This window comes from Brienomyrus brachyistius, chromosome 20 (genome assembly GCF_023856365.1).
Source record: "Brienomyrus brachyistius isolate T26 chromosome 20, BBRACH_0.4, whole genome shotgun sequence".
In the NCBI taxonomy this organism is placed as follows: Eukaryota; Metazoa; Chordata; class Actinopteri; order Osteoglossiformes; family Mormyridae; genus Brienomyrus; species Brienomyrus brachyistius.
The window spans coordinates 7,088,430-7,111,619 of NC_064552.1; the positions used below are offsets into that span (position 1 = coordinate 7,088,430).

At 38.3% G+C, this 23,190-nt stretch overlaps 1 protein-coding gene across 5 annotated transcripts in view; it reads right to left on the reverse strand.

Moving 5' to 3' along the window:
- The window catches only part of LOC125715535 (VPS10 domain-containing receptor SorCS1), a 120,213-nt gene that overhangs the window by 26,786 nt on the left and 70,237 nt on the right, over window positions 1-23,190 (reverse strand). For all 5 annotated transcript variants that reach the window (XR_007384095.1, XR_007384097.1, XR_007384096.1 and 2 more), the window contains exons 4-9: window positions 18,838-18,996; window positions 8,296-8,369; window positions 3,101-3,165; window positions 1,489-1,607; window positions 1,190-1,279; window positions 336-515 (exon numbers count right to left, since the gene is read on the reverse strand). Coding sequence is in view for 2 of the 5 variants with exons in the window: in XM_048987197.1 (XP_048843154.1) it covers window positions 336-515; window positions 1,190-1,279; window positions 1,489-1,607; window positions 3,101-3,165; window positions 8,296-8,369; window positions 18,838-18,996 (687 nt within the window). In the remaining 3 variants the exon portion in view is untranslated. The remainder of the gene's footprint in view (window positions 1-335; window positions 516-1,189; window positions 1,280-1,488; window positions 1,608-3,100; window positions 3,166-8,295; window positions 8,370-18,837; window positions 18,997-23,190) is intronic.

The window sequence follows — 23,190 nt, forward strand, 5'->3', positions numbered from 1 at the left end:
AAAAATACACCACTGCAATACACACTACAACTACTTAAAATCATTTACAGTTAAATAAGTGACTATAGTTCTAATATCTTCATGCTAGAAAATCTGACCAAAGCCAGAAATCACCAATAGCGGCATTCTCGCAATCCGGTCCTCGGGGACCCCCCCCCAGATGGTCCACGTTCTTCTGGGAGGGAGCAAGAAACGTGGACTGTCTGGGGGGGGGGGGGGGGTTCCCTAAGGATCATATTGGGAAACATTGACCTATAATATTAGACAGTAAAAGATCGATGGCACAGAACAGTTCATCTCCTGGTGAATTGACAGAAAGCCGTAAAGCTACATACCTCATAGAGATCAATCATGACATTGCCTTCTGGCCCCATGCTGCTCATGACGCTCTCCAAAGCCAGGGTAAAGTGGACCCCTCGAGCCTCCGACACATACAAGTTGTAAGTGTCGTTCTGATTCCACTCCTGCACAGCAGCCACTACCCGATTCTCATCTGTGCTGATAACATGCAGATCCTGAAGAGCGAAGCAAAGCGTCTCGGGGCGTCACTTCTGCCACAAATGACTTGAAGTTAAATGAGAAACGTCACCGGAGGTCAGGCAGACCTTTAATGAACCGCGCATATTAACAGCCGTGGATGGTGTCATCTTTTATGCGTCACCGTTTCATTAAAATTACATGTGGTGTTTGCTAGCTTGACACAACTTGAAGATATATATAAAAAAAAAACACACAGCAAACAAAAATGATTAAATATCCACCACACAGTGACAAGTATGTATTTTTCACTTACTAAAAGTTACACAATATTTATTGTTTTTTTTTATACACCGGCAGTACAAAAATATCTGTTGAGCCTCCTACTTAAATTTAAAAATAACAATTTGAATAAAAAACTAAATCACCATATTAGTATTGTTTTTAGCATAGGAATCACATTAACACTACATTTGAGGATCATTACGAATATGAGTTTGTTTTACTAAAGTATCCAGCGACATGTGATAGTATATTGTTAATACAGTCAACAAAACGAAGAAACAATTTTTGAGTAGTATTAATTAAACCCACACAATACAAGTTGGTATGGAAAATGGATGGATGGATGGACTCAATATTTAAGTACAAACTACCACCTATTCTTTTTTTGGTGCCTCTGTCCCTGTGTCATATAGCTTTAATAGCTTACCTTTGGCAAAGCATACTTTGGCAACTTCATAGGTACAAAGACGTCTCTTTTATAAGACACATAGTAGACCGGCCGACCTCCTGCAGACACCTAAGTGGGGAAAGAAGATGAACCCGTTACAAAAAAAAAAAGTAAAAAAAATATCACATTTACAAATGGTCTGTGGATTTTAATTTCCACAGCTGGATGTTTAATAACTAGTGACTATCATAATCCAATTTTTTTTCATCGTAACTTGATTTATATAGAGGTTCTCATCTACAGGCTCGCTTGACCCCCATTACTCGGCAATTACATACCTGAACGAAGACATACTCATCCTGAACCACAAGGGAATTGGGGTCAATATATCCTGGAAACGGTTTGCCTTTGTTGGCCTCTGAGCAGTTCTGTAGTTTGCAGGTGACATATTGAGCCCCTGCAATAGATTCGGAATGAATCATCATATCAGAAAAGTGCAAAGCCAGTCGTGACATTCAGACAGAATCTGCCTTTAATCCCGTCAATAACCTGACAGCAAAGAGCAAGAGCTAGACGAGAAAGGCCAATCGCTGGCGTTTCACTAAACACCAGAGCGGAGGGAAATGGGCCTAGTATGTTCGTCTCGGCTAACTATTTCCCCCGAGTCCCATGATCAATAGTGATCACCATGCGCAGTAGGCATTCACCTTGACAGGCTGCTTTGAACAGATGCTGTGAGCCGTCCTACGGCGCGTTTGCTGTCAGGCACGCGGTTTTCAAAAGGATCGTCCATTACAAGAAAGGATTTCCTGAACATTAAACAGGCATTTTACACTAGGAGGGTGAAGCGGAATCATTAATGATATGAATAACAGCAGAACCGCCTCATTTACCTTTCAAAAACAAAAGCAGGGCCTAACATCACCAGTGTTTAATACGTGCATGAAGATGCGCAACTCACTAGAGACACGTTAAAAACAACAACAAAAAATGAACGACAAGAGAAGATGAAATTAAGGTCAAATGAACTGACCTACCCCCAAACATTTCTGATCTAGTACAGGAAACTCAGCTTAGATTTAATTCCTCATTCGTTCTGCTTTTTTCCCCCCATGAAATAAGCAAGTATGTCAAAAGGGCAGTTAGTTAGAACTAAATATCTCCTTTCCTTGCTCGCTGTATCCATGTGAGCGTGCGGAAACTAAAGAGGGCATCGCATTTCTGAATAACAAGAAAGAAATACTGAAGGAACAGGGGAGTAGAAGGGATTTTGAGGCTTAAGCTACATTTATTAAAGTTAAGAATAATTTGCACCTATTTAACGGATGTTGTATCACATACTGGTTGAGGTAACCTATAAATAAATAATAATAATCGAATAATTTTAAAGATCTATTAATATGCTACATAATCTAGTGTACATAATGAATACCCTAGATGTGCAATGTGACAGCATAATCTAATGAAGAAATGATAGTCTTTGAATTTTCTGCACTCAGTAAGGGAGAAAATAAGGGGACCTTAATGACTGCAAAAGACCAGTATCTATGCTCTACCCAAGCAGCAATGATCTAGCTTGACAGCTGTGCTACCACTGCTGTAACCTCTATTAACTGGACTAGTATAGAGTTAAGAAAGTGAACTAGACAGGCTAAGTAAAACAGCATCGTTGTCTACAAATTGGCCATGGGCTCAGCTCACATTAAAAATACTTTAAAAGAGGAAAAACTTTTACTGATGAAAGTTATTCATTATGTAAAATTATGTGATATTGATCACTTGAATCTGTAATGTTTGCTGTAGATATATCCCAATTGTTGGCCATTGCATATATAGTCTTATTAAAGACTGGGGTACAATGAAAGAATTCTACATTGAATGAAATCCTATATACAACAGGACGTATTGGTATAACACCAACAATGTAGAATATCATCATTGATCACTTACGTCCATCTGAAATACTGGTCTCCAGATGTATTAGGCCAGATTCTTTGTCTAACGTTGTTTTCGACCTAAAGATGGGTGAGAAGAGACCGTATATAATATGCATTATTCATCCAAAATAGACAGGAGCCTTAGATAGGAAATGTCATATGTCAAAAGGGATGAGAAAAGTTCCAGCAATCAATCATTTTATAAACATACAATGCCAAGCCTACAAAACTATAACGATAATGCTAATAATTAATCACACTTAGTGTACATGTATCATTTATGAATGTAGCTTTAGTCTGCTTTCACGCCAGACAAAACAGCCAAAAATAAGCTACTGGGGGAGAAACGTAATTAAAAACACATTAGAGCAGGGAAATTATCTGTGGGCTAAAATAAAAAATGTAGACAGATAAAATGAGAGCAGAAAAGACGTATCTTCAACTTTGCTAGGATTCTCATCTTGGAATGTGTCATGCTTCAAAGTGACACTAGACAAGGCACTAACTTTCTACCTCCAGGTCAGACTACATTTTTCATCACAAGTGAGGTTTTCTCTTGTTTCCTTTTTGTGTCATACCAGTCATTTGTAACTTTTCAGACTAGAAGTCTTTAAAATTCCATCTAAATTACAAGTGAAATAAGGACGTGCAAAGGAACCCTACATTTAAGGCTTCACAAGCTATACTCATTTTTGGTGACGTTTGATAACTTTTTTTTTAAATGGTTATCAAGTAAAATATTTAATAAATGCTAAAACCAGCAAGAGGCCAGTGGAGAGAGAAGTGACCTTGTTACCAGTGGACTACTGATTTAAATCGAACTCCTCGTTTTACATTATATCTGAAGATATACTTTTGAACATTTACAAATGTAAAGGCTGAAAAATACAAAGCACAAAAAGAAGGGGGGGCATCAAAAATATGAATATATAATACAGACTACATAATTTATGAAGCAGACTGCAGTGAGCACTGCTTATCGTTACTGAGCATACATAAGTGCAATGTAAATGTTTTAGATATTGAATTCATGGAATATCTGTGTCAAGTGAATTTTTCTGTAGAACTTTTTCACTTTCCTTGTAAAATGTTTTAAGGAAGTGTGTGTGTATATACAGATATATGTGTCTGTGCACTGTGTGTGTGTGTGTGTATATATATATATATATATATATATATATATATATATATATATATATATATATATATATACACACATTTTCCAAACTGCCTATCCTACTGGGTCGCGGGGGGTCCGGAGCCTATCCCGGAAGCAATGGCCACGAGGCAGGGAACAACCCAGGATGGGGGGCCAGCCCACCGCAGGGCACACTCACACACCATTCACTCACACACGCATTTCTATGGGCAATTTAGCAACTCCAATTAGCCTCAGCATGTTTTTTGGACTGTGGGGGGAAACCGGAGTACCCGGAGGAAACCCCACAACGACATGGGGAGAACATGCAAACTCCACACACATGCGACCCAGGCAGAGACTCGAACCCGGGTCCCAGAGGTGTGAGGCAATAGTGCTAACCACTGCACCATCATGCCATCACCATCATATATATATATATAAAATCATACATCTATCTATCTATCTATCTATCTATCTATCTATCTATCTATCTATCTATCTATCTATCTATCTATCTATCTATCTATCTATCTATCTATCTATCTATCTATCTATCTATCTATCTATAGGTTTCTACAAATTTTAGCTGTAGTGCTGCAGCTTATGCTAAATCTTACACCTAAGAAGGGTCTCCCCAGGCTTCGGCTCTGTTGCTTTGTAGCTAGTTTGACAGTTCCGCAGGAATGACACCAATACAGCTCTTTTAGGAACGTATGCCAGTGGTGTTATAAATAACTTGGTTTGACATGCTCAGTCTCTCAGACATACGGCCAGCTTTGCATGAAGTACATGTGGTAGAATAAAATGGAAAGGCAGGGAGGAAATGTTTTGAGAAAAAGTCATATATAAGGCTAGGTACATTATTAGCATGCATAACTAGGAATTATTGAAGTTTAAAATAAGAAGCAAATGGATCAATGCTGTCAAAAGAATTTCTTTAGTAAGGCAACATTAAAGAATGAAGATCACCAATTTAAGCTGAGAAAAGATCACCCATCCCAAATATCTGATCAGTGAGCTACCATACATATCCCCTGATCAGCTAAAACATTATGATCACAAGCCTGTCCCTGGCATCAGAGTCAGATTTACACACATATGAACCCAACGGAGGTAGCTTAAATTCACCATTTAATTGACAGGTTTGTTTCAAAATAAATTTCTCATAAACCTGCCTATGAGTGAATTAAGCAGCAATAATGAAAATGATTATGATTGGCTCAAAGAAAGCATTCAGAGCTCATGCAAAAGTAGTGACCAAGATTTCAAAATGCATTGTTTTTGAAAGTACATATACTGTGGTTTGCCCTGCACCACCCAGGATAGGCTGCAGGACTCATAACCTTGTACTGCATAAACAGCTGGAAGATCCATCCATCCATTTTCCAAACCACTTATCCTTCTGGGTCACAGGGGGTCCGGAGCCTATCCTGGAAGCTATAGGGACAAGGCAGGGAACAACCCAGGATGGGGGGGGCAGCCCATCGCAGGGCACACTCACACATCATTCACTCACATATGCACTCCTACAGGCAATTTAGTAACTCTAATTAACCTCAGCATGTTTTTGGACTGTGGGGGGAAAACCGGAGTACCTGGAGGAAACCCCACGACGACATGGGGAGAACATGCAAACTCCGCACATATGTGACCCAGGTGGACACTCGAACCCGGGTCCTAGAGGTGTGAGGCAACAGTGCTAACCACTGCACCACCATGCCGCCCTCAGCTGGAAGACCAATAGTTTAAAATGCTGCATTCAGAAGGGTATAAATGTATTTCACCTTTCCTTCAAATAACCACATATTACTTTCATTCATATGTGTTACTGTACATGCGTAATGTCTGAAATAGGGCTTCGCTGCTACCAGTTAGAGACTGTAAGTGTCGCTTGACCAGTTTATACATTTCAAATTTTAACTTTACAAGACAGTCCCCAGGATATGAAGGAGATCTGTTCAGTAATTTTATTTTAAGTAGAATTTGGAGGTAAGTCGGAACAATGTTAATACGGTACATATGAATGATAAGAATATGAATAATAACAATAATAATTATACCTGTATAGTAATAAAAGTAACTACATGCTGTACTGTACTGCACCTCGAGCTGACAAACTGCTGAAGCCACACAATGTTTTCACAAGCCTGTGAAAGTAGTGTGTGCGTTTGTTACTATGCAACATTGTATCTAATTCGAATTTCTAATATAATAGCCTTTACGGAAGCCCGTTGCTAAGTACGAGTCACCTATAGGTTCTTAACTCAAAAAATGCCTGTAATATATTTTAATGCATGCACAATTTACATTCAAATATGTGTGCATTAGCTGCAAAGCATGCAAACCTGCTTATAATACAGAACCAAAAGTTAGAATTTATTATTTTTTTGTGTGCGTTTCACAGTGGTAAGGTTGGAGCTTTGACATGTTTAATTTACAATGAAGAGTGCATTTCCCTCCATTACCTTCTCTCCTTGTCAGTGCTAGTTTGAGAATTCCTGCTCCAATGCACAAGCAGACACAAAGGAGGAGATGAAAAGGGAAGCTAGGGGTTTAAACTACCACTGGAAGCCCCAAGACAGTCATAGCAGAACAACATATTTTGAAGGTCTCTTTAATGCACTGTTTTATGGAGCATCCATTCCCAGGGAAAATAAAAGACATGGGATTTGCAAAAAAAAGAGGGATTTATCCAACAAAAAAATCTGACCCTTTGCCTGTTGTTATTTTAATATAGATATCCTTTTAAACATAACCAATATTTTTTGCCTAATTTACTTCCCAAGATCCAAAAGGAAATTTGATTCTCCACTAACAAAACCCAAGAGAGAACACTACACACAGAAGAATTCATCTGTTAAGAACCGAGGCAGTTTTATGTTCATATTATGGACTGCAGTTTTACCTCTAGATCTTATAGAAGCGTTTTTGCAAATTGCGAAAGAGATCCTTAAAAAGTCACCACGTGATGATATAATTTAATTAAATCTGTGAGCACACGGGCTACATGCAGTGTGCTGTAAATCAGGAAACTACATCCTTGATTTTTTCACTTTGCTGTAAAACATCTTAATTGCCTTGTAACAGTATTTGTGAATCTAGCACATAAGCAAACATCATGAAGACTTACTTCTTAATCTGTGTATAGTGGAATCTTCACACTACTACCTAGGCAATCATGCACCACTTATACGGCGCAGCAGTAAATTTGAAGGGATCGTAGGGAAACAAGCGAAAGGGCCATCAAAAGTGGTCTACTGAGAAACCTGCTGTTCAAGACCTACAGTATAGTGGCTGAATGTGGCACAACATCAAGCGCTCTGCTCAACACTGACTGGTTTGGGGGTGTCATAAATCAAAAACAATCAGATCCTGCCCGGACTTTTCCTGAGACTACATGAGTCATTCAGATAAGGTGAAGGAGGGAACGGTTTTGCGGTCAGACAGGACCAAAATAGAGGTTTTACTTCAAGATTCAAAGATCTCTGTTCGACGTGAACCAAACATCGCAAAGGCATCTGGAAAGGGGACCCCCTACAGTGAGGCTGGCTGGTGACAGTATCATGCTGTGGGGTGCTTCCCAGCAGTAGGGTCTTGAGATCTTGTTAGAATCCAAAAGACACAATCAGTGACTATAGGAAAATACCTCAAAGGAATGCGCCTCAGTTGCTGGGAGAAATTCCCAAGGTCCAGCTGACCAAAGTAGCACAGGAGTGGTCATTTGTTCAAAAATGCAGTTTTTTGGTTCAATCCATCCATCATCCATCCATCCTTCATCCATCCAGCCATCATCCATCCATCCATCCATCCATTCATCCATCATCCATCCATCCATCCTTCAGCCATCCATTTTCTATACCTGCTTGTACCATGCTGAGCTATGAGGGTCTAAAGCCTATCACAGAAGCTACAGGCGCAAGGCAGGGAATAACCCAGGACAAAGGTACCAGTGTAATTTTACAGCGTCCCTGTCATCACAGAATATACTGTATTTATGGCTATATAATAGACAAAAGTTCCAGATTTAAACATTTTTAAAGGTGCAGACTGCACCTACTTGTCCTTACCAATAGAATCGATTAGGAGCCACTTTCTCATGAACAAGTTGCCATCTTCTTCCAAACTCCACAGAACTGTAGAGCTGTAAAACAGAACATGACAAAATTCAAACTTTTTGTAAGACACTGATGGAATGCATGTATGGAGTAGGTGTAAATAAAAAATGAGCTAGAGCCACTCATTGCCTTCAGAGCAGCGTCAGTCCTTCTTGGAATGCTATTATGCAAGACTATCTATAATGGGATATTTGACCATTTCTGTACGGTGAACTTCCAGTTATTTCAGAGACGAAGGGGTGGAAATCTCACACCTTTGCAAACCAGAAGTTCAATGATATTTATGTCTGATTCGGGGTGAAGTCGTGTATAACATGGAACTCCTGGCGTTCATGAAACAACTCTTATAATTGGTTAGCATTATCATCTTGGAAAATCATGAAGGAACAGTGTCGGGAACAGGGAGTGCACTCAGTGCTATAAAATACTCCTTGGCTGTTATACAACCATGCAGAGCAATCTTGGACCTAATTATTCCCATGAGATGGCTGCCCAAACCAGGAGACCCTGTGGGTTGAAGGCATCCTTCGGCTTCCTCCAAATATAAAACCTTCTCGATGTAGGAAAACAAGCGAAAGATGACTCATCAGACGACATAACTTTTCCCATTGCTCAGGGAGCGAGGTCTGGTGCTCCTTACACCAGGTTATGCATCTTTGTACATTGGCCTTGAATATCAGCACATTCTAAACAGCAGTGCTGACATACTGTAAATTCCACCTCTGTGAAACTACCGGTGTATATATATTTTTTTTGTTGATAGTGGGTTGCAGAGGGGCTGATTCTGTTCAGTCTGTGGATCCTGGTTGGAGAGATTTCTTATGCGACCACAATTTCCCCTTGCAGGTGACTTTGCCCGTGTTTTGTTGCTTTGAAAACTCAGATATAAAAGTGACGAGTGTCAGGCGTCTTTTATACCGTACATAAACTGCTAACTGACATCTCAACTAAAATGACTGATTTGTAATTCCGATTTAGGTGCCTTTTTATGTTGTTTATTTGTTGACCTCTTATACGTGACCCGCTATAGATAGTTATTATTTTATTACTGATCTGGGTAGACTTCATATGCAAGTATGTACACTTCGCACAAAACATAGGCTGTATCCCATATTCTCTATTATTTATATTTACTATTTAAATACATGGACGCACATATTTCTTGATTAGTAAACAAACAGTAAGGTCACTAATATTAAATTAGAAAACTAAAGAATATACAAATATAAAGTTGATGTTGCCATTATTGTAATGGCGCAATTACATTAAGGGAAAATATATATATCCTGAACTGGAAATTCTGAGGTAAAGACTGTGCTGTCATTTACGTGAGATTTTTGTAAATCTGCTGGTTAGCATTTGCCAACATTTGAAATGAAGCAGGGGCCAAGGCTGGATTAACTTCTCTGGGGGGGGGCAGCCTGGCATTGGTGGGGGGGGGGGGGGGGCTAAGTGGGCTATTCAAGCAGAAATGAAAAATGATGGAACGTCAATAATATGCTAATCAAAGCATGGGGCGCCAGTGGTAAAACTTACTGATAAGGGTGGGGGCAGGCGTGCTGCCAATAAAATCCATCTATCAAGGGCGTCGTGCCGACATATTAATTGCCCAAATTTAAGATGTATTATATTACTGTAGATTATGATATTTTGACCAAAATTGTTGGTTTGCCATGGACATTTCATCTACGTGTTTTCTTACTAAAAAAGAAACTCGAGATTTACCCATAATGCGGGGCCCAGTGTCGTTCACCCCCTCCCTCCAAAATCCACCACTGGGCAGGGGGCAATATCGTAGCTCAGTAGGTAGCCTTATTATTTTACCCTATAGCATACTAAATGCCATGTTCTTTAGTTACAATTTACACATTTTTCATTGACTGCGTTTTCAATAATGTCTCAAAATATAACCCAAAATGCGTAGCCAGAAAAAGGTGAAAGGTTCTGGTTTTAACTGCTGACACTATGTTAAAAAATATTTCATCTAATGAGATTAGAATGAAAGACGCAAACAATTTTTAAGTCTAATATGTGTGCGTGTCTGCGTGTGTTCTTAATTTATGAAGGAAAAAACATCCACTATTGTTTTCATAAACTTAAATGACCCGTATATTTATTCTACAGATTTGGCAGGATTTTTAATTAAACATTTAACTCATTTTAATGAGTTAGACCTTTACATTGTTTTTTTTCATTTTAAACGTGGCTGACCATGTATGAAGTATAAACATTAGTTTACCATCGGTGTGATTGAACACTGTTTATTTAGACTTCAATTATTTCTCTCTTCAAGGTGAAGTGAACACACTGTCAAAACTGAACTTGCAACACTAAGCACTGCACCTTCGGAACAAGACTGGAAGATCATTACAATTCCAACAATTTTGTTTAATGTTAAAATACAAGTCAAGTCTAGTATGATATTTGTGAATTAATTGACCTTAAGATAAAGGTTTATATTTGCTCTCTTTGGATTCAGTCCAGTTACTATGGTGGTTTGAGTATATGTCATGAACGAGAACATGGTACGCAATCAGCAATGCTCAGCAAAATCTTAAGTGTTTATTCACACAAGGCCATGAGAACATACAGGGCAATGATGTGAGCAGATGTTACTTCTCTGTACGCATGCAAAAGGCAGCATCCTGCAGCCACCATATAATCTTGTGCTAGGCTACCAAGAGATTAAACTTTACCAGGTCTGGTCTTAATGCTACTTCATAGTCTAACACTTGCAACTTGGAGTAAATATTAGCATAAACCAGGTCCAGTTTCGTGGAAACAACATCGATTTTCATTCAACCATGACTATAGGATTATGGTGGTGGAAATAGAAATATTCATGATTCTTTCACTGTAGAAGTAATTGTGGTTATGTATGAAATGTATATATAATTGTTTAACAATTCATCATTATCTAGTTTCCCTTTTTTTTCTTGCTAAAAAATGAAATGGCCACAAGGCTTCTTTTGACGGAAGGTAGCTGCTATAAAGACCAGCGTTAACTGACCCCATGCAGTGGAGTGTACATCACTGGAGGCTTCTGTGAGATCATAAGATATTTATCTCCTCCTAGGGTCTGCCTAAGAAGCTTCTGATAATATACTCATTCATTTGTGCGTTCTGATTGGGCTGGAAAGCCTATAGAAGATAATTATGCAATTCCTTTTAGTCCATTATAATACAGTATACTTCATAGTGTTGTCTGTCTGTCCAGATTCATTAACTGTTTATCTAGTTAATGGATGGAGTTAGTATTATTGGTATTCTTGCAGTTATTATGTATACCTTAATTACGTACTTGCATAGTGCTTCCATTGCGCATAATGATTTTCTGATTTTTACATTATAATAAGATCTTTTACGTGATATCAACCAAAAGTATAATGTTAAAACAAGAAACCTTTCTCCTTAAAATGCGATCTGTATTAAGAAATGTACCTCGTCATAATGAGATCATATTTGCGTTTTAACGTTACGATTTCCTTGTTAAAACATAAAAAGGTGCTTGTTATAATATGATTTTTTAATATAATGAAACTGGGCAAATTTTATTTTTGTCATGGTTTTGACATCATCAAGCTATATTATTTTTTATTTGAGTAAAGTTTATATGCTTAATAAACTGCCAGATTTGTTTCTGATGTCATTATCAACCACCATGTGATCTATAGTCCATCTTTTATATATATACAGTATATATAAATTCAAGGTATCTGCAAACATATTTTTTAGAATACTTCAATATTAAAATGTTCGAATAATTGTAATATACTAAATATCAATTTGAATACATATTTTGAGAGTATTTATAGCTAATGTAAGGTACACTGATAAACAGCAATTACATATGTAATTAGGATTTCGTAATTATGGACCTGGTAATTCTATGTAATGCTACATTAGCTTTGTTTTTCTAAAAACAAAGGGGCTTTGTGGAGGGAGGGTTCCAACTGTATTGCTATTAACCATTTTTAGCTATGAGTGCAAATGTCATGGCTTGAAGACAAGAAGCAGATAAAACAAAATGATGCAAGCACTTGAGGGGACATCATGATGAGGCAATCTGCATATCAAACACTTAGCTTGATCTTGATTCTCTTACAAAAAGCCTATGAATCTAAGACTTCTAGTGTATTGTGTACCAATACCAACATATAAATCTGAACACCCAGAAAGAGAACACATCCAGCTTTTATGGGTATATTGGAAATTTAAAATAACCAAGTCCTAAATGCTCACAGAATTTCTTAATTACACAAGTCGCATCCTCCGCTCAGATCACAGAATACAGGTTCCCTTGTTGTTCTACATATAAATAAAGTGACAGTTGGCGTTAAAGCATTCTGGTCCAGGGCCCCTATATTGTGGAATGGTTTATCAGTCTATGTTCGGGATGCCGATTTGGTCTGAGTCTTTAAATCTCTACCGAAGACCTATTACTTCAGTTTAGCTTATTACCCGCAAGCTAAGTCACCTTAACTATGGCTGCTGGTGCTTCTAACCATGCCATTTTTATCCATAATGCTTGGATAACGTCAACGCGTTAAGCTTTCAGTGCCACCCTACACAGGCCAGCATGAAGAACGGACTTGTTCATGGACTTTGGCCCCCCTACACAGGCCAACGTGGATAACGGACTCATTGATGGACTTAGTCTTGATCCTCAATCACAGCTTACACCCAGCTTTCAGCAAGCAAGCCGTCTCTTTTCAGCTTTCAGTGATGTTTCAGGTTCCTGGATGTTGTTCCTCTCCTCTGTTGTCTAGCTTTTCTTTATCTACTTTATTTCCTTCCTTTTTCCGTTCTGTATTACTCTCCTTAATGATGTTGTAATGTATCACAATACATCCATGTAAAGCACCTTGGGACAACTCTGTTGTGAAAGGCGCTATATAATTATTTTTATTGAATTTAGGAACAGTATTAATTATTCATCAGTTACAAAGTATTATCTAAAAATTTCTCCGTTGTAAAAAAAGCACTTGATTACTGGTAATGCACTTTGGCTTCTGGGATCCAGACAGATGCTCAGCGTTGCAACAAATTGACATACTGCTCTTCCTAAATGAACAGATTCTGGAAATTTTGCAACTTCAGAAATTGAGCAAACCCAGTTGCTATCAGCCACAGTATAATTTAGCCATACAGTCAAAAAGGAAAACACCTACACTGTAGGTGTACTTGTACACTGATAGCAAGTTAACATGCCTCATTGCTTGGAAAGACTTGTGACACAGGCTATATGCTAGGTCACTACCTATTTTCCAGTCATAGTGTCTGAAAACGGAATCAACTGAATGCTGATTATCATATGCATCCTGATAGGGAAACTATGAATAAAGCATGTCTTTCTCCATGGTAAATTCTGTATGCTGCAATTTTAATGGTCTGCACTCACAGATATATTGATGAGGAATTCTGTAACAATACAGGTATTCTTTTGACAAGGACATAATATTATTTGGGTATCAAAGGCAGTTTAAATGCAGAATAACCCAAAATGTATCCTCTGTGGTCAGTGTTCAAAAAATATGTCCTTAGCACTAATTTCCCCTGATTATTATAAATAAGAGTAATCGAGTGATAAAATTCAACATAAACAAATAGTGTCCATGGTGAAAGAATAATTGTTTTATGTGCTATGCATAATTTAAGAAGATTTTGGCAGGGTCTGGAGATGTGTTATATTATTCCATTGATTAAGTATAGTTGTATACAGAACAGAATACACAAAATGTAAAATGTGTTTCTCTTTAACTCTGTTATTTATTTTTGGTGCACCTTTTTATGTTAAATATAAAGATGTAAATAAACACTGAGCCACACACTGGTAAATTTGAAGCATTATTCGTTTTTAAATTGAAATTAACTTTCATTTGTAATTAATTTCTATATTTGATTAAATTAATAGGCTTTTCACTATCTGTTATAATGTAATTTAATTACCATTCATATGATTTACTATAAAGTCAGTCACTTGTTATTAATTGAAACACTTGTCCCACATCATATCTGAAAGGAACACCCATTAGAAACAAAAGATTAAGCCTAAGCTAAACAATGATCCAATTAAGACCTGTATCACGGGGAAAACACAAAATAACCTTTCATAAGCAGGCTGCAGGTAAAAAGAAACATGCACATGCACACACACACACACACACACACACACACACACACACACGGGTTTGCAATCATATCTTTATAGGGACTCCACATTCATTTCTATGGGGGGGAAACTCTAATCCCAACATGACAACCTCAACCCATACCCAACCTTATCCGTGAGTAACCAAACAAAACACAAGACTTTCGGTATTTTTAGTTTTTCGATTGCATTCACAGATCTTTGTGGCGACCTGTAAAATGGTCTTCACAACATCAAAATAACAGGTTTTTACTACGTTGTGGGGGACATTTGGTCCCCACAATGTAATATTAACCTAATCCACAAAGACACAAACACAGCAGCAAGGATGTATATAATAATACTTACGGAAATGGCCCAGGACACAGCAGGCCAACACTGAAGTATATCATGATGACAGCAGATAATGGCAACAGTATCCACAAGTCTATGTGAAGCTGTTTGCTTTAACAGAGCTTAACCTCAAACTATATAACATAAAGTACATACAGATATACTATTTCACTGCATATACGTGTCCAGTCCACATAGTATCGTAGTATAAGAATAAAATATGAAATATGTTAATGGTGGGGAGGCATGGTGGCATAGAGGTTAGTATTGTTGCCTCACACACCTCTGGGACCAGAGTTCGAGTCTCTGCCTGGGTTACATTTGTGCGGAGTTTGCATGTTCTCCCCATGTTGACGTGGGGTTTCCTCCGGGTACTCCGGATTCCCCCCACAGTCCAAAAACATGCTGAGGCTAATTGGAGTTACCAAAGTGCCCATAGGCACACGTGTGTAACTGAATGGTGTGTGAATGTGCTCTGTGATGGGCTGGCCCCCCATCCTGGGTTGTTCCCTGCCTCGTGCCCATAGTCTCCAGGATAGGCTCTGGACCCCCCCTCCCCCCCATGACCTTGAATAGGAGAAGTGGTTATAGAAGATGGATGGATGGATTCATGGTGAGCATCTATCCTCTGAAGTTGTATCCTCTAAAAAGATCTTAGCCAAGGGTTCAGCACCAGGGATAAGTCATTTAAATGTGTGAATGATCCCTTGCCAATGGGATGGTCTAAAACTGTTATGGCTGGGAGAAGAGCCAATGATGTGAAGGCATAAAGTGGGAATCAAAGCCAAGTATGTGTCTGGACATCATCCCCCAAGGACTCTCCATTAGATCACAAAAGACAGGGAACTTTCTTCTCAGATGCAAGAAAGCTGACCAAAGCAAGGACTTATTATTGTCACTGTAATTTTTACAAGTTGAAGATACCAGTTATAAGCTTTTGAATGTCCCATCTTGTCAGAAGATGTATGTGGTACAATAAACCAAAAAGGAGCAATTGTGTAATGCTGACATGCTTTGACTAACCAAAGAAAAAACTGATTGCTTCTTTGAATGCCACAGTGTTAAGGGAATGGTACTTTAATTCTATTTCTGAGAGACATGGAGAGAATAAAAGAGAGCAAGAGAACTAAGGAATGCAACTACAGTACCACATGCGCCCAGAATTTTAGTCTTATAGGTTTCTGGATTGTACCAGAGGAGAAGGAAAGGGGCTTTGGACATATGGACAGTTTTTAATGGCTAACATTTCTATTCCAGTTTTCTGCATATGTTATGGATATTATACAGTATAACTGATTTAAGGAAAAGCTATATTAGTAAATTATTGATGAATATCCCATAAAAAAACACTGCATGATATGTTGGTAAATTAATTTACCACTTGGTTTAAAGATAATAAGGAATATTAATGTGAAACAACTTCTGAGCATGAATCTTCGCATGACTGAAAAACACAGTGGAACTGAAAGCCATAGTATCAAGACATCCGTTTAAAGGTGGCAGTGGTTCAGAAGGCAGCAATGTCGCCTTGCACCTCCCAGGGTGGAGGCGACCCTGAGTAGGATAAGCTATTAGAGTAGCGTTCCGCTATTCTGGTCCTGGAGGGACAGTTTGCAACACAGTCTGCAGAATTCCCTGCACAGACACACCTACTAAACCTGGTAATTAAATGATTGAGATGTGTTTGAGCAGGTGAATCTGCAAACTCGGTTGGATGCTGGCCCAGCAGGACTGGAATCGGTGGACCGTTCATAAGAGGATGGATAGATGGGCTCATCCATACAGCTGTCTATCGAGTTAAAGCTGATCTGTCAAATTATATATTCTCTTTGACAACATTCTCTTCATTCTACATCCTTCCTACACATGGTTCAAGCAGTTCTTACATCAGACACCATGTTGCCTCTGACCTCTCTGTCACCCCTCAGATCTCTCCAAATAGTCAGTCTGTACAGAACACATCAATTTTCCTTTTCTAGGTGCCCAAGGTTTCCCTGCCTAAGCATTGCATATTAATTGTACATGTCTGCTAGGAATGTGCACTCCATCACTGAGGCCAATGCGTTACACATCTTGATGCATTGGCAATGATCAAATACATGAAAGATATATATGAAGCAACTACTAATGCAATATGATATTATTCACCCCTATTGCGAAACGCTGCGATTCAATTCGATATGGTGCGATGCGTTGTTGGACATGCCTCCAACCAGTGTGAGACTTGAACGAGAGATTTGATGAGAATTGGCCTCTGACTACAGTGGAGAACCAGAGAACAGAGAGTGCGCTTGTGAAAGTTTAGAGAAATCGAGAGAAATAGAGTAATCAATCTAAATACAAAATTTTTGATCAAAAATTATTGGTCACATGTCTAAATAATTAAGACATTGGTCCTAGTCTTAGGCAGCATAATGGTATTACAGTAGACCCCAGTATTTAGAAATCCCAAAGGTATTATTTTTAATACCGTCAAATACACAGATGCTCCTTTTTCTATTAAACTGATAAAGAGATGGTGTGGTGAGCTGATATATTGTAGTACATAGCATGTGCCACCAGAGGTCAATCTACTGGTGAGAAAGATAGTGACTGTGAGTAGTTTAGATACAACCCTTCTTAACAGGGCCCCTGCTAATAATTATATGATATAATTATATTTATTAATAAATTGCATTTTACAGATGCAAAGATGTTAGAAACCATGCATCCCGAGTTCATCTGAAATTGTATCTGCTTCACACTTTTTTAATCAGGGCAATGCCATCGTGAACGTTAATGCTGGTGCACTGATGTGAATCGGTGAATCGTATCATCCCTAATATCTGTTTATTTCTTGAGAGAGATCTACAGCTGGAAATAACTAAAAGAAAAAAAACAGAAATTCTAGTTCTGGTTTGTGGATCTGGTTAATGGACTTTGTAAGAAGCTTGAGACATGCCAGCGAAGCTCAACACTCCCGGCAAGAATCTCTGCCATCCACACAGCGGAAGAAAACATATTCTGGCAGCATTCAAAACTTGAGGCTGATCCTCTGACGTGAATAAGCAGCTCTCAGTCTGCTCCGCTCTTCGCAGCCTCTGCCGCGTTACTGTAGTCACATTCCTGAAGCCAAGATCAGCACCATCCAGAGGCTCATCCCATTCCCAGCTGCCTGCGGTGACCTTTCCATTTCACGTTAGAGAAATCAGGCCCTTCTCTACAATGTTACAGCCATCTTAGTCGGCAACGAGATCCTGCAATTAGAGATCTAGAGGACCACAACTTTCTATTTTCTACACACACACCGAGCATTGTAATTATATCTTTGTGGGGACTCTCCATTCATTTGTACAGGCCAAACCCTAATCCCAACATGATGACCTTAACCCCTATCCAGCCCCTAAGCTCGACCTTAAGCCCAACGTTAACCCCGACTCATTGTGGGGAACATTTGATCCCCACAATGTAATATAAACATAATTCACACTCACAGACACACACACACACCATCCACAAAATGCATATCTTCACACCATTTTTTGCTTATTTCATTTTCACTATACCTCTAGGATGAAAAATATACTCTATATGACAGGGTTTAGTGAATTTATGGCAAGGAATTAAACAGCATACACAGCATACCATATAGGAAGTGTCAGCGTTGTAATTTTCTGCTTGTTGCCAATTATGTATGTATTTGCCAGAAAGAATTAATCTTGCTTAGTCAATTATATTTACAAGATTTAATATCTAACAGAAAATATCTAATAGCTTAATACATAAATTCAAGGGAACCCACAATAGGCATTTCATATTTCACAGCCATAATTCTGTCTGAAGCGTAGTCGAAATGCTTCAAAAATCCATACCGAGGCCGTGTTTGGTGTAGTGGTGTGTGGACAGAACACTATTTGCTTGAATATGCTGCTGCCTTTCGCCAGGAATTTGAAATGTAAGTTTCTCACATTTAGAGGCTAGACAGAGACAATCTAGGCCTCGATATTCTTAAACTGATAGATGTCACATACCTTTTGATCATGGCTATATGCCAAAATCCAGTCCTCCTGCTCGGGGTGAAACAATAAACTCAAAATGTAGAAATTTAAGCGGTACTTCTGGTAAGTGGCACCTTCATCAGTGCTGATCAGCAGACTGCTTTCAGTATCTGGGTCAGTCAACAGCATAATCTGCAACAGGACAAGAAATGCATCAGATGTTTACAATATAAAAATGTTACACATAAATACCTCGGAAATAGCTACATGCACACACACATACGCACAAATATATAAATATATAAAAGAAACTGAAATCTAGTGTACGTTGGATAACACGGAAATTGAATGTATGATAAGACAGATGGTATAATCGTTAAAGGGTGCTAGTTCAATTTTCACAATCGGCAAATAGAAAAAAACTATTGCAAAGCATAATCGCAAACAGATTTTACATTCACAGATTTCAGTTGAATTCAGGTGTGTAATATAAACGACGCATTTGAACATTTCTTGGGATTTTTAGTTATATTGTGATTTATATAAATATGAACATCTTAGTGTCACTGTAATAATCTTTTGTAAATTACTGAACACTTTCCACTCTGTCAACAACACAGAAATGTTGATGCTTGTCCTCAATCATATTCCCACTCTTCAGTCAAGCCTATAAATCCATAATTTCCTTAGAGCTCTTCTTTTCCCCAGAGGCTTAACTTTTTCCTGATTGTGCCATATCAGGAAAATATAATCAACCAAAACATAATTGAATCAGTGGACTTGAACATCTGCAACACCTTATCATTTCAGGTGTTTGAAATTATTCTTGACACAGCCTGGCAACAACTTGACAAGGCGCATGTACAGGTATACTGCAGTGACCTGTACGGAGTTCATTTCTGTCAAATGTTAAACTGCAAGGCAAAGAGACACAGGACCCTACTAGATCTCCAGATTGAAATGGCCATAAGCAAATATTTTTAATTATAAACATTTGAGAATTTTATTTTAAAAAATGTCCCCGACCCCAACATTCTACATTGTTACTTATAAGTAACAGTTCTTCAATTTAAATGATTCATTCCTGTAGCTATAACTAATCTCACAGCAATAGATGCATAAAAACCAAATAAGTTTATAAAATTAGATTGAATGAACATAGCTCAACCCATTTCCTGGATTTCCAGTAACATGTAGCTTTTTTTAACCTTCTTATTTCTTAAATGTTTTTTCACAAATAATAAAGTTAGGGTAGAGTGCAAAAAAAAATGAACTGGGCCATGAGAAACCTTTTGGGAAAAAAATCCTGGTGCATTGTTAAAAAAAATAGAGACATCATGCTTATCATTTAAAAATCACTTTGTCGATAGTGACACAGGAAAATCTTTATAGAGAGCTTGTCAATGCCTAATATGATATATTTGTGTTGCAAAGTAGGACCATTTCAAATATATTTATTCCATTGATGCACCTAGACGCCCCCTAGTGGCTCTGTTGAAAATACTGGATGTTGAGTATGTTTGTGCCTGTGTGTATTTTACAAACCTGTCCTTATTCTCTCATCTCGCCTCCAAAAAGCAGGTGTCAGCAAAGTAAAATATTAGTAACACTGAATTACAAATCCGTGTTGTATAGGCACTCAAGTTCTGTATCCTATGAATTTCAATTTCATGAAGTCATTTTCAGGAAAACGGGGGAGTCAGTGGCAAAACAGGCTGCTTTTCCATTGTAGACGAGAGCCCCTGCTGGGGGTACAGTGGGCTATTTATTTAATATTTATTATTAGATGAAAATCAATACATTACAGTAAAGGATAAATGGGTATAGCAACTTTCCATAATCTTTTCTGGGGGATTGTGGATTTGGTATGTCTCAGTCTGACCTTCACTCATGAGAAGTAAAGACGGGTGAGAACAGGTTTCAGTGATCAAAAATGACATGTCATCTGCCATTCAAGGACCACTCCTGCCAAAAGAATACCACCGTGGAATTACATTAGCGAGAGTTTTATGCTATAATCAAGATAAAGAATCTATTTTGCATTCTGCAATGACACGGATTTCCATACTTATCGTAAATATCATTAGCACTGGGCTTTAGCTGCAAGCAGGCTCCAACATGATTGTCTTCTCAGTTGTAGTTTAAACTAATTTATATGCATTGAGAATTAGATACCAGATATGACAGGCAGTCAGAATAAGCTCACCCTGCTAGTTCAATACCATGTACAAATTAGATACAATTATATGCCAGAATCAAGCAGTGGGGTCATGTCGTTTAATATAACATGGAGAAAAATCCTCACCTTCAGCCGTGTTCTATATTTTAATCACCGGGTGCAGTGATATTACTGCAGTCTTTGTGTGACGTGGTTTAAAATGAATTGTTCTAACATTTAAAGAATTTTGAACATTTGTATACTCTGGGAAAAATGACCTTGACTGACAATAAGGCATGATTTAATAGTTTACATGTACTGCATATGAACATTAAATAGTTGAGTCACTGTAGTTTCATTAATTTCAAGCAAAGGGATGAGGTAATATTAATGAAAAAAAAATATTAGTAGACTTGTTCAATGAGACTGGGTTAATCGGTCAAGGCCTCATTACTTTCGCAAATTTAATTATGGTAATTACACTTTTGCTAATTAAAGTTCACAAAACAGCCAATACTATATTACTAGAATTCAGCACATATTGTTAGGGATTATGTTAGGGATATAGATTTATTTTGAGCTGGGGTAAGAGGACCACACAAACATCTTTTTAAACGTTAAATTGTTATGAATTAGTTTAAATACCCTGTTGAACATCATATTTTTGTGAATAAACTGTTGGCTCAATTTACCCCAATGTGGTGTAGATTTTGATTGGAGTGATTGGATTACTCATTATGCTGAAAAAATAAATACCGATCTGTGATTGGAGGAGAGTTATACATAAGAAGTTTTCCACCCCTTTTCTTGTCACTGTACAGGTTCGATGCTTCATGAAGCTGCATGATACCCCCACACCCACCCCCCCAAAACTCGAACAAAGAATAAATGTAGCTCATTATCTTGACCAAAACACCAAACACCTTGTTGTGACCAGCACTCCAGTTGAAATATTTCAAAAAAACTATTCAACAAATTTCCATATTACACCGTGCCATTTATATAATGTTTGATGTTCAATCTCACATATAAATTTAATTGCAATTCAGATGCCCCACGACACGAATTCCATTTCATTAACATGAAGTGCACAACAAAAGGGCACACATTTATGGAGAGATTTGAAGGGAAATAGGAACGTGGCAATTATAATTTTCCATCTGCAAATAAACAATTTCCAAGTGAAGTAGGACACAGCATTCACACATGGTTTGGAGTTAACTTTCTATATAAGGATTTGTTCTCCACTAAAACTGGAACAGATGACATATTAGTCAACTTCATAATCAGGTGAAATTACAATAGCACTATCTACATGTTTGTTGCTCCCCCCCCCCCCAGGATTACAAGTAAACACCAGTTCAGTGTATAGAAAACAATTTGTGTGCCCAGTTCAGGTGGGATGCTTCAGCTTTTGGACAGCTCCCACTGTCGCAGCTCTGGCATCGTGGAGCCACGAGACAGCATGGAGATAATTCGGCAGCACCCGAAGCCGGCTGGCTCGCATCTCCTCGTCGAGCGGGCTGCTGCAGTCCTGCAGCTTGGACAGGTAGCCAGTCAGGCAAAGGAGAGCAGGACCTGGACTCAACCTTTCATTCACTGCAGATATCAGCTCGCTCGACAGCTGGACGTAGAAAAGCCTGATCAACAGAACAGCCTCGGTCTAGAAGGACACCAGGGAAATTCTTTTGGCCCATGTGCCAAGTTTTCATTGTTACAGTTTTAAGCCTTTGCTGGGTTTTCTTTTTATTTAAACGAGATCTTGGCTTTGGCTCGAGGTCCTGGGCGTGTTCTATTCTGCCTTGTCCCTCCCGACCCACACCACTACCTCAAACAAAACAATAGCTACCTTTCCATTCGGTATTATTTAGCAATTAAACTTTACCCACATAACTTAAATATATCCCAAATGTGCCAGTATGTGAGGGATTAAAGTACAATGGCTGTTAAACTGCCAAAAGCATTGTTTGGGGAGAATTTTGTTTTAGCCACAAAAAATATTATTTTGTCGTTTTAAAAATAAACATTTCAATTTAACGCATTATATACGTTTAGCCTGACATACAGCTTGAACAGAGTTTGCTCATCCTAGAAATGCATGATTATAAATTTGCAGTGTTAGCACTGACAGGCAGCGGGTAGCAATTTTAAGACGACAGCGACAGATTGTAGCAAAATACATATTGGTATCCGCACCAGGTAGCAGGTTTTATGGCTATTAATCACAG